Raw genomic sequence first — 15,338 nt, forward strand, 5'->3', positions numbered from 1 at the left:
ATGTTAAGGATTAATGTGCTAGGGTAGTTGCAAGCTGGCCAACGTGGTTCATTATACTGCATCATGTCCTGGCTGGTGTTTTGGAGCAGAGCCTGGTCCCTATGGTGTGATTATCTCCCACGGGATACTCCATGTTGCACCTTTCTGATCATTTCAGTGAATATTAATATTTGCCATTTTGCAGTCTTATCAGCTTCCCATTAGTTCTCTACTTCTCTGGATTTCACTACCTCTACACTAGGCTTTTTTTTCCAGTCCTCCTTTTCACTTATATTTTTCACAGAACTATGGATTTTGTTCTCCTGATTTTGTCCACTTGGCTCTGTCTCTGCTCTGGTACTTGGTTACGTTACTTCAGCTTGTATATTTGAACTCTACCAGCTTTTATAAATGCTTAGATATTTGTGACTTGATACCTGGAGGTGTTTCTCAGAAACTAGTATTATGTATTCCATAAATTAGTCTGCCTTTAGTTACAGAATGGTTAATGTGTCCTTTTTTATTATTATTTGGGTTTCAGAGTTCTCTCTTTGGAAATATAACTGTCCTTTTTCTCTTCTGTTTCTTAGTTTCAAGTGAAATATATAAAAAAAGTCCATCATCACATAGTGTTTGAAGCTCTAATACACATTAATCACAGACACTCAATTATTTTAAGTTTTCCTAGCTTCTTACAATATTGCAACAAAAACTTTAGTACTATTTTTCACAACACTTGTAAACAGTTCCTTATAAAAAAAAATTAAAAAAAAATCTCTATTCCACTGTTTCTTTGTCTATGCTTGCTTTTCACTGGAAAATCTTCTGAACACATTGGTATTACTAAATTTTTTTGATCCATTGCTTGTATACCACCCCTCCCTTGGCTGAACATCTTCGTTTCCTACAGGTTACTCTGTCTTTTAGGACTCTTGTCACTCTTCAGGCTTCTGTCTAGAGTCAGACTAAGAATTTCTGTAAAGATATTTTTCTAGTTTGAAACAACGCTTTAATTGTGAGTTTAAATGTTTAAACTCACTATAGTAAGCCCATTTAATAAATAATAAAGATACTTTGATGTTAACTAGGGCCAATGTTAGCCTATTCATGCTCACAAACAAAGATAAACAAGGACATTCAAATGAATTTGCACAGGGAAACAGCAACATGTTGAAATACATTGTGCCTATTGTTTAACTGGTTCTGTGTGGTTGTACATGGGACTGCTACTTCAAGATAATGATCATTTTGGTGTATTTATCTTCTGCTAGAATTTTTCTGCACAATTACATTAAAGTGCTAATGCAATTGCCCTGGAGAAGGAAAATAACCACAATATCTTGAGCATGTTTATCTACAGCAGAAGCTACCCACTCTTTAATCCGCTAAGTAAGCAAGATGTCAGAGAGAGAAAAAGCCATTCAGACTCAGATTCCTATTTTTCACAATGAAGCTCATGTGCTAGAGCTCGCTCTGTGAGCACCAAAAATAGCACAGCACAGAGGGCTTTCCTTGAGCACTTCCATTATTCACATGATGCGGCATCTTACGTAACGCAAACCCTGCACGTTATCCCACCGAGTGCTGTACACACAGATGCTAGTGGACAAAAATTTCCATTGGGGACAGTAGTTACAAGTGCTTTAAAGGCCAAGTCAGGATAAAGGCAGTGATTTTTTCAACTGGCAAGCCTAGGAAAGCTTAGAAAATTTACTGGGGGTCTGATGGAGGGATTTCGATATGATTAAAATGGCAGAGATGGTCTTTGCTGCTCAGTGCGTGCTTCCCCTTTTTGAAGATGGAAATATTTGATCACCTTGACAGTTTCAATGGTTTTGTTCAGGGTACCTGCCTGCCCACTGGCACTTCCATCCAGAGATCAGCAGTTCTCTGGACCACTCGGCCAGCTGCTGCCACCTCTACTTAGTGGAGTTATCCTTTGCTGCTGTAACCACCGAGTCTCAGTCCCAGCTCTGTCATTCGAAAACACCATTTGTGCCTCCCTCTGCTAATCTGCATGCATCTGAGCCCCGCTGGCTGCAGCACTGTTATTTGTATTGCTCTGTGTTCCCTGCACATGGGATTAAAGTCTGTCACAGCCTCCAGCTGCACAGTTTTTTGTTCAAGCTACAAAGTATTGATTTTAACACTAACAGTCCCAGACTTAACCTCTACTCTTGGTCATGGTATAATTTAGGAAGTCATCTTTGAGATGCTTGTACGAATACTAGTGTACTGTGACTCATTTTTACTACTGAACATATAACATAATAATTACAGTTTTCAAAAAGGGATGATTAAGCCCATGTAAACAGAGTTCTATTTTCCTGGAAACCCGTCATTTTGGAAAATAAGCAAATCTTGTTTGATTATTACAAATCATATTTTAAAAATCAGTTGTTTTCTTTCAGGTGATCTGGCACTAAGAAAATTTAGATTTTAATGTAATGAAACTGTACTACATCTTCAGTGCCATCAGACTCATGGCTTCTGTAGCCTATACACTATATATACAAAAAGTGGTATCGTACATAGTAAATAAAAGCCATTTCTGTCAGTGAAATGTGGTTACTGTTGGATGTATTTCACTGCGAGCAGGAAGACTACACAAATCTTTAGGATAAACATTGAATATTTCCTCCAACAGAAACTGCACGGTGGGCACAGGCAGGGTGCAGGTCTGAGTAGCGAAGGACATAGGGTTTTATTCTGTATGGAAGGTGACGACCGGTCCTGACAGTGCAATCTTTTCTAATACAGTGACAGGACAGTGGTTCAGCTGTAAATACAGTTTCTTGTACATCAACAATGCAGCCTAAGCTTTCCTAGAGAAACATTAACCAGCCTGACTTCTGGTTTCAGAGATTTGACAGGCTCAGGTTTGTTGTGCTTTTGTGCAATGCTCTGAGGGTTGCAGCACTAAGAGGAACAAGACACAGAAGTAGCAACAACAAAAGCAGTGATAGAGGTGTAGGCTTACAAAACTGTGAACAGTATTGTTTTGTCGATCTAGCTGCTTAATCTAGGAATCTTGCTCAGGCATGGCTTGGTCCTTATTTTTTCAAATTAGCACTGAATGATGCAGTATAAATATTCAATCACCCTCTTTTCCACTCTTTCTTCTTGACTATGTCACAGTCACTTGCCTGTGAGTTTTACGTTTGCATTCACCATAAGCCCTTAGTTCAGCGAGCAATAAGTCAGCGAGCCAAGCTCCCTGCTTGTGAGGCTTCTTGTGGCACCACAGGCTATGTTCCCCTGTGCACATAAGTGTCCTTTTCTTGAGCAGAAAAGTACGGAGCTGCACCTATGGCAGCACTACTCCAGAAACCTCCATCTTGATGTATTTCCTGTGTTCACCCAGCTAGAGCAGTGTTGGGTGTTCTCTAGGGGAAATCAACTCCAATGCAGCTTCAGCTCTTAGGGCTTTACAGCAAAAACAAACAAACAAGCAAAAACAAAAACAAAAACAAAAACAAAAACAAAAACAAAACTAGAGAGATATAGTCCCTCTTTGTACAGTCCTGGATGTATATATAATATCAATATTAAAAAAACAGTAGAGAGATTTCTGCAAGCTTCCCTTAAGCAGAGGGTATCTGGGTCCTATGCGAACCTTAGCTGGGCTACTTGTACTAAGTGACTGATAAAATACACAGCACTACGTACTTACTTGCACTGGTTTTGTAGATGTATGACACCAGCTTTCCGCTGGCAGCACAGTAATACCGATCATATCTTCTAGGAGACACTAAAAATATATATTTTTGTATTCATTTCTATATGTGTGTAAATATGACTATTTCTACAGTAGAAAAAATGCAGAAATGAAGGCTCTCTTCTACTGTTTGATACTGTAGCTCTTTAAGAGAACAATTTATTACTTTGCAAGCCCTCTATCCTAATTTTTCTGTGTAACAGGAGCAATGTTTTTTGTTTTGATTTGGAAAGCCAGTAATTCCCTTTACAGTGTACAAAATCCACTGAAATCATATGCATCTTATAATCAAATAACTTTACGGACCTTGATCAAAGTAAGAGGCCCATTACAGCTTAAAAGCTGTTCAGGCAATTTTTTTTGCTTTGTTTTGTTTTGTTTTGTTTCAGAAAACCAGGTCCTGAAAGATTTAAATTCTAGACCCTTTTTATTTAAACGAATGAACCAGTAGCAAGCAGTGAGCTGCACACTAAGCTCGTTTCTCTCTCCATCACTGATTTTATTACTTCCACAACTCACCCGTAATCTGGATCTATCAGCTGGTATTGTATTGCTTCAGATCTGCTACACATCACACTGTGTAAAAGATTTCAGCCCCATGGTTCTTCTCCAAACAAGTAAAAAGAAAGCAATGAAATACATTTTTTGGTTCACAGCTATTCATACTCCACTAAACAAGGTTTAGGACAAGATGAGAAGGAACAGTGCAGGCTGACAGTTCAGGAATAAATACTGCACCAGTAAAAATGTATTTCATTATACATACCTAGTTTGGTTGGACTGCACTCATCTGAAAGATGACACAGTGTGGGGTTTTCTGTCTCAAGGCATTCCTTATGCTCCTGCTTCATGGTCTCCCTCCCTCCCCCGGCCATCCCCACCCCACAGCTCCTCTCGCCCCCCAGGTTAAACAGGGTTAGCCTTCAGAATATACATGCACTTTGCTTAGGTTTGGAAAGGGTATTGCACAACCCAACTGTGGAAAAAAAAAGCAAGCATAAGGAAGGGTCACAAGAACGTGCAACATGAAACTGCTGTTCATGCTGGGGACAGTACTGTATAATTTGTGGGGACATTTAGCAAAGAGAACACAAGAGGTTACTAGTGATGCCATGAAAATCATCCATTCTGCTGATTTATGACATCACTGCGCATACACGATCTCTCTCTTGCTTTCTCTTTCTCACTACGGTTTTACCCTCAAACTTGAATTGCCGATCTGATTCACTGTCCCGTAAGCTGATGACTCTTTGCTCCGCAAGCCATTCACGCGCCTCACGGACTCGATGCTTTCATTCCCAACAGTCATAGTCTGTGCCTGTCCCCAGATTGTCAGCAAGAATGAGAACAGCACAGTGGCAACACAACGACATACGTACACAACACGCAAAGAGAAGAATGGTTCAGTTAGAGAAGACCATCATGCAAAACAACACGAACCACTTTAAACGCAAAATAAACTGAGAATAACGTTGTGAGAGACAAACTCAGGTAAAGAGATGCAGAAAATGCCTCACAAAGAGATGGCCTCAGCATCACTATTCTCTATTTTGAAATTTGTGCAAACAGATTCATAGGAAAAGTGATAGCAAGCCTGTGCAAATGGATGTGTCTTACTCCAACAGAATATTTCACAGTATTTAATTATGGCATTGTCCATTTTGCATAGAATCAACTGACTTGCTTAGACGATGTCTTCTGGAGATTAGATTTTAAATACCTTTCTCTTAATAGCCACCAAAATAATCCTTCCCACAGCAGATGAATGATGACTGCCACGGACCAAAACTTCATAATTTTCAAGTGATGTCACTGTCATAGTGTTACCAGTGGTGGCTGCTTGCCAACTAGTTCACCCCTAATGAAGACATCATACCCCAAACTGAAATTACAGACCCAGTTCAGCAGCTTCTGATGCTGCTATGCAGTTTTTGGAAACAGAGGTTTCCAGTGGCGGTACCTCTGGCTTGTGTGCCTGCAGATGAGCAAGCATTTCTGTTCCCTCCCGTAATCTAATATTAACGGGAATCTCAAACCATCTGACAATAGCATTAAACCAGAGGACAGCACTGGATTGCTTCCCAGAGCATCCATCAAATATTACATTAGCTAATGAACAATTATTAGACAGACCTGTCAAAACAAAAATGCCCTATGCCATTGTTGTCATCCCTCTTATAAGGAAACCATTATCTGCAGCTTGAAACACTTGTGCAGCTTAAGTGAATATTTACTTTGCCTAGTAAATGTTCATGTGCAGCAGCAAACCTAAGAGTTTCTACTGATACTAAGATAACAGTGGCACAGATACAGGAAGGATAAAGATGTTATAGTTATGGGAATGATCATAACTGGACTAAAATTCAGTTCAATATATATTCTTGCCTTTTCATTCACCAAAGGGGGAAAAACAAAACAAAAGAAAACAAAACAAAACAAAACAGGAAAGATTGACAGACTTCCTAAAAGTATTTTTAGACTGACATCTAAGTTAAGAGCAAGCCTCCCTTCTGCATTTCAGTTACTGGTATAAAATGATATAATCATAATACTCAAAAAGCATTTCTTTGTTAAAAAAAAAAAAAAGTGAAATTAGTATCAGTAACAAACTGTGAAATGATAGAATACAGAAAGGAAATTGTCCTAATCCTTCCCTTTTTCTGGGTGGTCAACTTTACTGGTTTTGAGCATTGGTGGTTTAGAAGTGAGGTCAGAACTGCTGATCACACCTGCAGTGGGTTATGCTAAAGAATTTCCCATTTTAGCATAAAAAGACACCAGAAAAGATAGGTCCCAAGCACATGCTGATGTCAGCACATCTGGATGATGTCAAAGAAATAATATTGGTACACTGTCTGTGTCACTGCTTCCAACTGTTCCTTATCTGCTAGTTAGTGCCACATAATAGCATAATATTTGGGGATTAGAAGAAAATATAATGCCAGTCCAGACTGGAATAGCTAATAAATTTATATATAAAGGTGCAGTTGCTTCAGCAATTTCGAGAACAGAATAAAATTCTTGGAATCTGTGACCAGTCTATTGACATTTATTGATATCTTCATGAACTGCAAATAACCACACCAGCCGATTTTTAGCTCTTTCTCAACACATAAAGCACTCAAAAGGAAATTTTAGAATAAGACTCTCCTGCAAGGGCAACAACTGAAGTGAGAAATCAACCTGTGTGTCAAGAATGCTGTCAGGGCAAAGTCAATTGTCCTGAGTAAAGGGCAAGCTGTACCTTGTTTTGTCTCCTTTGCCTTCTTCGAAGCCTCAGAAACTCCTTGTGCTGCCGTGAAACAAAGTTGACTGCTGCATATTCTAGCAATGCAGCAAAGACAAAGAGAAGGCACACAGCCATCCAGATGTCAATAGCTTTTACGTAGGAGACCTAGAAAGAAAAAGGACATAGCATATTATGTTTCAAACTTCTTCATAAGCTGAAGATATTGACATGAAAAAGTAAACACATTTCTGCACAGCGTGAATTCCAGTTGCTCGATTAGGTGTTTTTTTGTGTGTGTGTGTGTGTTTTTTTGTTGTTGTTGGTTGGTTGGGTTTGGTTTGTTGCCTTGTTGGTTTATAACAAAATAATCCAGCTATTCATGGATATGTGTGTTCATAGAGAACACACAAATTATGAGCTACAGCCCTGAGCAAAAGAATCAGGATAAGTCTAACAAAATACAATTGTGTTTAAAACTCAAAATCCCAGTTTACCAGAATGAATATGAATACAATACCTATTGAAAAAAACATCCTAGAAAGGTTATATTTTTCACCTTTTTTTCTCTTTTATGAACCAATTAGCATGTTGATTAAATGTCTACATTTGATATCTATAACCTGAAAGTAAACTCAGGGTACTGTATCCTAATGGTTGATATAACTTCACTAATACATGTGGTATTAAATGTTCGATCACAGTTGCTTGACTTCTATCCAACAACTTTATAAGTAAAAATAAATCTTCACAGACATTATCCATTAGAAATACCCAAATACCAGATGCCTTTATTATAGCAAAAGCCTATTCTGATTTGAGATGACAGGTCCACAATACGATCAGATGTATTAAGCACAGTAATGTCACAAGATTTTTATCATATTACCCACACAGCAGGCCAAAGAGTAGCCAATTAATGAGCTACACACTATCCATATCAAAGGTACGTTGTCCTCCATAGCTGTATTTGGTCTCTGCCTTTCTTTGTAGTCTTAGAGTTTTTAAGCAAAGATCTTATGATTAAGCAACAGCAGGATGTCTCTACTGTTTATCAGATATTACATCCAGGGTGGAATTATAATCATCTGACTTTTAATGTCTGCAAAATATATGTGAGTTAGTTGCCTAAACTCCTTTGATATAAACGAATCAAGGAATGAAGAATAGGCATTTCTAGGATGCAATACATCTGAGCTGTTTTAGATGTCCACTTTAGGATGAGATGAATAACACCCTAGCAGCGCTTTTTTGTCTTCGCGTCTGTGTATAGGAGCTTAGAACCTCATGATCTCGGCATATATGCGTGAGACTTTATGCAGTTGTCTAAATAAAAACATCACATACTACCATCTTAGGTACTTAGCCTCCACTTGATAATCCAGGACAGCACAAATCTCCAGTATCATGATAGCTGGTCCTCTGGAGATATCTCAGAAACCCAAAAGCATCCCAAATGGCACCACCACACAACTGAATTAAGCTAAGAAAAATGGATTGTACCCAAACTCTGAAAAATTATAATCAACAGGCATTTAATGTCAGAGTAGTACCCTGCAGGTTAAGCAATCCAGTGCAGTCAAAACATGCAGTAGACTGAAAAGAGAGCAGAAAAGAATGTGTCATGCATCTAACAATCTCATGTTTAGTAGAGCCAATATCCACCTCAGGAGAATCCCCTCTTACCCTAAGATACTTTGCACATGCTATCCAAATTGTCCTGGCTCTTATGCTCATGGCTACCGTTTTGTGACAAGGGAAGCATGCCTATCTCTGTAGATTTTGCTCCTGTTCACCATGTGCTTAAATAGCATTATTTGTCAAAGCCTGTAGAACATTTTTGTTAACATCAAACAGAATATACTGCACTATGTGTTCCAGCAAGCAATACAAGAAGAGGAACCAGCATTTAAAGCATGGCAGAAAAGATACAGAGCTCCATTTTGCAGATCCTGAACACCGAGAAGGTCTTTTTGGAGGAGCCAAGTATTGTTATACAGCCTGCATCAGGAGAACACACACTTCTGCAGCTGAGGCCATAGTCCAGCTCCACACTGCAGAGCCCACTGCAGCACTCACAGTACAGCATGCCCAGGCTGGGATGGAAGAGGACCATTCAGCAGGCAAAGGTGATAGTGTGAACCTGTGCCTTTTGGTTAGATATCACACAGGTATGCATCTCTCTCACACAGACAGAAAAATCTTACAAGTGACATCTTTGTTGGGCAGCTGGGAAACCCAGTGAAAACTCTGCGATGTCCCAGACACTCTGTGCCACAGGCTGAAGCGCAGTAGGAATCAAGTCGCTGTAATTTCTGTAAAATGCAGCTAAGTTTAGGTTGTTTGTTACCTTCCTCGAAGGGGCAGCTTGTTTTGCTTTACAAACGCCCTTAGGAGACATATTAGACATGCATAAACAGCTGGACTGTGCTGCCAGAGACAGCACAATGCAGGGAGCTGAAGTCACAGGAATCAACATTTCTGACTGTACAAATCCTGTCCTGGTGGGCTTAAAGCAGTGAGGGCAAAATAATAAAGAAAACTCTGAGTTAACCTTCCGGCCACTGACACAATGCTGTCGTAAATGGCATCCACACACTTGCTGAGCCATCTGGATTATTTTAGATCCAGGCTGCTGTGCTGGGATCAGAGGATCACAATATACTTGGCAGGTACGCAGCTTGTTTTATTGTTTAATCATTGCAACACCATGGCACAGATTTAAATGCGCAAACAGAAACCAATTGCTTCCAAAACACATTCAAAATAAATATATGGAAAAGTGCTATTTCACTTCTAAGTGATATCTGACCCCCTCATTTCATATCACTTTATATCATTTTTTTTCCTGCATATCTATCCCTGGTATGTACAAAATCCTGCTGTTAAAAATCTAAAAGCCTATTAAATTTTCTGAAGCCAGATTTTTTTTCTAGCCATCCCTATGCCTGGAAAACTATGTGAGTCTTTTACACCAAGACTAGGAGGTCCTCATCTGGTACACATTTCCAGGGAAGTTTTAAGGTGGGTGCCCAGCTTTTAGATCAGCACTTGGTGTGTGCTGTAAAGCATACACAAAACAAAAAATCTATGGACTTTAGGGTCTCTTCCTGCTTTAGCGGACTTTTTGTCTGTATCTTCCTTCAATTAGGAAAGGGCCACAGCTACCAGATCACAGACTGCTCTGAAGTGAGCCCCTCCCAGCCACCCCTGCTGAAGCTGTTTCACTTTGTATGAACACACAGAAAAATACATTGGCTTGGGGACTGGGAACAGTCTCCTCTTTCCAGATGTAAATGATAACCTGTGGAATGAATTCATCCCCCGTCTGCGTTCTAAACACATGCAGTGATTGAGAGGGCCGTATCACAGAGTATTTCAAGGTGGATGAACAATTTCCTCAGGGGCATGAAGACAGAAAGGTTGTGAATTTGATCTACACATTCCAGGTGAATGCTATAACCACTTGCCTACCAGATGCTTCAGCTTCTCACTGTGGTATCTCACATGTCAATGAAATGCCCTTTTCTAGAAGCTCCTCAGCATTTCCCACTTATCTCCACAGGAAACCCTCCGCTCAGCAGGCTCTATGATGTATCTCATTCCTAGATGCTTATTTCTCCTTTGCACTGTACAGGGAACTTTTCACATCTAATTTTCAGTTAAAAATACTTCTGAGTGATGCACTCTTAGGAGCTGGGGTCTGCAAAACTGAGTACTTTGTGATAACACAGGCACACTCCTTGCTTTGGCAGATTCTTGCACCAAGCCCAAAAAGAGTTAACACACTGTTAGCAGCTATGTTTTTTTTTTTTCCCAGATTGCAGTCTAGCATGAAAACTGATGTGTCTGCCCAACCAAAAGGCTAACAGCACTTGCTTCAGTAAGGACCTCATCAAACAATGCTTTATCTCCTGCTTCCTTAACTACTGCATCCAAGTTCTTTGAAACATAGTCACTAATGTGCACGTATTTTTGGAGAAGGTTTCCTTGCACCTAACTAAAAAAAGTTATGTACTTCTTTTTTATTTGTGTTTTTGTTTTTAAGTTAATACTAAGAAATACGGTGCGGGGGGGGGGGGGGGGGGAGTGGCAAAATGCCTCTAAGTGGAACATAGACACCAACACCATAGTCAAAAGAACTGTACTCTCTAAAAATGCCTATCTGTCATTTTTGACTAAGTCTGGAGAGTTATGGATGGCTATTTCAGGTGTAGATATCTGCTTTATACAGGCCTGTGATGGTAAGATAAAGCCTGTAAATCATCTTTGTTAGCTAGTGTCTTGTTACCCCACACTAGTCTACGTAGTATGTACTGTTACCTTAGTATCTACCACCTTTCTCATAATTTCTCTTACAGGACAGAACACAAGGCATACAAAAACACTACCAATTCAGAGTTAACATTATCAAGCTGCCAAGCGTAAAATGAAAAAGTAGTACTGGTTGTTGTTTTTTTAAAGGTAGACCTTGTAAAGCATTCTCTGAAAAGCCCATAACCCTGATAGTACACTGGCTCCATTTACTTTGCAGTACTTTTAGAAGTAGTTGTTTGGAAACTCTGTGTCATTCGGCATTATCATGTTCAGAAAGCACATTAAGATTTTTTTTTTGCCCTTTTCTTTCTTTAAATAGCTGCTCTGGTTTTTACTGTATGTCGAACAGCTATTTTTTTCTTTCCTTCTTTCCTTTTTTTTTTTTTTTTTGGATGGTGGTTGTGGTATTTAAAGGTTCCCACTAATAAAACCATAAATTATATTAATTATTCAGATACTCTGTAAATGTTTTAGGGCCAGCTCTATTTCTGTTACAGCACAAGCCTCTTGAGACAACTGCTTTAACTCTGTGATTCAGTCTAACAGGTGTAAAATGGGAATAAAGACACTTCTATTCTCTCACAGTATTCTACATTGTGAAAATAATTTCAATAAGCAGTGTAAAGATCTCAGAATTCATATATTCACTTATTTTTGTTGACAAGATCTCATTAAAAAATATATATCTTTGACTTGAGTTATGAAGCCCAAATCCTTTATTTTGTACAATTCTAGGCAAGAATTTTCAAAGAAGCAAATCTTCAGCTACTGGGAAATGTACAATTTGGAAACAAATGTCTCTTATGCAGTCAAAGAATCTCTTGGGGAAAAAAAGTCAGAGAAGTTTTCAGATTGGAAATATAGAAATAGAAGAAATTAACATTTTAACTCAAAACTGAAATCAAAGTTAAGTAAAACTGCCTTCCTGTACTAGGAATTGATGTTGCATTAAATTTCATTTTACTTTTTAAATCAAAGCACTTACATGAATTTTTGTTATCATAAAATCTGAATTCATAAAGAAACTGATAGCTCTTTCATTCATATCAGCTGTACACAGTTGAAACTGGAAGCACCAGCCCTAGTTTCACTGCATTTTCCAGACAGAAATGTTTCTGAATGAAGAACACGTTGTCTGTATCTTCTTTTTGTTTCACCATTATTCTGGACCTCTCTTTTCACCCACGTGTTTCACTGCCAGGAAGTATCATCATGCTAAAACAAATTCTTATCAGAAAATGCAAATTACTTTCTCAGTCCTAAACTTTCAGGCATTTTATACTATTCTGTTGTTGCAATGCTTTCCTGTTAATCGTCCTTCATGTTCTGCAATTTTAGACAGTCATAATCACAGTGCAATACCTTGACTGGTCAGCTCAGCAAGACTTTCTAGCTTACTGGGGGGGGAAAAAAAAAAAAAAAGAAAACATGACAGCACCAACTTTAAAATCAATGGGATTGACTTACTGGTGAGAAAACCTTCATGAAGCATTCAAGTAAGATAAGTAAAGCAATTGCCCATCGCAGCTGGCTCTGTGACCTGTTCTCAAAGGGCAATGGTTTTGCGGGACAGTAAGAGGGCTGATCAGTACCAGTTCTAACTGCTGCGATCTCACTCCTTTACACAAGCATCCCTGGAAATATAGAAAAAGTCCTCTAGGCCAAAATACTCTGCCTTCATATGTTTTACTTTTTCTGTGGAACAACCATGTGGGCAGAGAATGGGAGAAACTAGGTCATTTTTTCTTGCCTTGACTTGCTCGGTCCTTGGCCCCAACCCAGAGAATACCTTGGGTTAGGAGCTGGAGCTTCGCTTGGGCTTGGAAGTGAGTACACAAGCTGCAGAATCTGCTTGGCCCCTTCTACATCATAAAAAAATATGGAAGAAGATGAGAACACACAGGGAAAGGAGGCCCCTAGAGGTCCGTGGTGTGGTAATTCCAGTACTTAGAGCCAACGAATATTTTACAGCCAAAGACAAGAAGCTTTCAATACGTCTTAACATCCTCACAGAGACGAGTTCAAAAATCAGTCTTATAAACAGGAACAGAAATCTTTGAAAGAAGAGTAAAGTTAAGAGCCTTGGGATGGCGAGGCCATCTTTGTGATGTTTATAGCACACCCACTACAACACACTAATCAACAACCAAAGTAATGACAAGGTTTATTGCAGAAAGGAATATTGTCATGCTCCAGAAGTTCAGTGTGAAGGATGAAAAAGGAGGGAATGATAACAAAAGCTGTCATCTCCCAGACTGAGACTGTGGCAAATGTTTGTTTGCATCTTTAAGACTTCATTGTTCACATTCTTCCACTTATCTATTTTTAATGAAAAAGTTTAAGCTATCAAAACTATTATTCTGTTACTGGAAAATAAGCACTTGTACTATGGGCCTGATTGTAACAGGAGATGGTTCGTTGGTGATTAAGTTATGCGGAAGTTGTATGTGCCTGTGCTGATTTTGGCTGGGATAGAGTTCATTTTCTTCATAGCAGCTCATATGGTGATATGTATTGGATTTGTGATGAAAACAGTGTTGATAACACACTGATGTTTTAGTTGTTGTAGAGCAGAGTTTTTCCCGAGTCAAGAACTTTTCAGCTCCTCATGCTGCCCTGCCAGAGAAGAGGCTGGGGGTCCACCAGGAGCTGGGACGGGACACAGCCAGGATAGCCGACCCCTGCTGAGGACAGCTAACCCCTACTGACTAAAGGGATGTCCCATACTGTATGAGGTCATGCTCAGCAATAAATGCTGGGGGAGACGTTTTCAGGGCTGCCATTGCTCGGGGGCTGGCTTGGTGTCTGTCAGATGGTCATGAGCAATTGGGTTTTGCATTACTTGTTGTTTTGTTTTGTTTTGTTTTGTTTTCTTTTGGCTTTGTTTTTCCTTTGTTTCTTTTTGTTCTTTTTATTATTATTTAAATTTTTCTTATTAAACTGTCTTTACTTCAACTCACAAGTTTTTGAATTTTTGTCCTTCCAGTTCTGCCCCTCACCCCACTGGGGCAGGAGAGTGAGCGGGCAGCTTCACAGAGCTTAGCTGCCTACCAGGGATAAACATCAGTACTGTCCTTCACCAGCTCACTTACTTCATTGCTAGGCAGGTTGGGAAGATACTAGCCTGGCTGGTGACCTTCTTTCCTTTTGAGGTTAAATGGGGTTAAAATCAAGTCCCAGATGTTCCACTCCAGAGCTCAGCTACTATTCTCAAAGTAAAATGTTTATTTTATGCTCACGTAACTGGTTTGGTTGGCTCATTGGATGAATGGAAAAACAGCGATAACTGGTGAATGTGAAACACACTTTTCCCAGTTATTTTAATAAAACAACTTTACTTTTTTAATTTGACTAAAATATCTTGTTCATTTTTTTCCCCAGAAATATCTGTTTTGTCTTCCATTTTCTAATGAAATGTGGAACATTTTCAAAACAAAACAAGAAAGAAATATTTAATTTAGAAATGCTGAAGAAAACTATCCTAACCTCCCTCCATTATTTGAAACTATCCACCAAATCATCAGGGATTCACAAGTTGTTCCAGTCACCCAGAAATGTCTTTTTTAGTGAATAAACTGTTCATTCGATTTTTATTTTTTTTTTTGCTCTATTTGTATCACGGGTTCTGCCAAGTCATGAGACGCTAAGCTTCCCATCCACCACTGATGCAGAACTAAATGCTGACTGTATTCAAGCCAGAAAAAGTATGTAAAACACTTATGATTTGTTGCGCCTTCGAAGATGAAGAGTATCTTCTTATATTCTTTAAAGATGGTATGGAAGTTAAGGCATATACAAAGATGCTGGGCAGGGGCCAGAGGAGGTGTGTAACAAAATTCATTAATACGGCTAATAGTGATTTTAGTGTTGCTAACCATCCCAAAATGCTGCAGATGCAGTAAGTATTTGTAAGTGCTGACTGCCACCACTGTACCAGTTCAGTCCTACTCCCCTGGAAGAGGGAGAACAAGATGCTCCCCACATTAAGTCAGACTGAAAACTGGTGAACAGAGTGAAACTGGCTGCTGAGAAACCACAAGTACCCAACACTTTGTGAACCTCTGCAACACATGGTTGAGACCTAATTCAGATGACATA

At 39.2% G+C, this 15,338-nt stretch overlaps 1 protein-coding gene across 6 annotated transcripts in view; it reads right to left on the reverse strand.

Moving 5' to 3' along the window:
* Positions 1–15,338, reverse strand: part of GLRA2 (glycine receptor alpha 2) — a 131,393-nt gene that overhangs the window by 22,361 nt on the left and 93,694 nt on the right. For 4 of the 6 annotated variants that reach the window (XM_013200127.3, XM_013200130.3, XM_013200126.3 and 1 more), the window contains exons 8-9: positions 6,942–7,091; positions 4,896–5,015 (exon numbers count right to left, since the gene is read on the reverse strand). In XM_013200127.3, coding sequence (XP_013055581.1) covers positions 4,896–5,015; positions 6,942–7,091 — 270 coding nt within the window. The remainder of the gene's footprint in view (positions 1–4,895; positions 5,016–6,941; positions 7,092–15,338) is intronic. The other 2 variants (XM_013200129.3, XM_013200128.3) reach the window with 1 other exon arrangement.

This window comes from Anser cygnoides, chromosome 1, assembly GCF_040182565.1.
Source record: "Anser cygnoides isolate HZ-2024a breed goose chromosome 1, Taihu_goose_T2T_genome, whole genome shotgun sequence".
NCBI lineage: Eukaryota > Metazoa > Chordata > Aves > Anseriformes > Anatidae > Anser > Anser cygnoides.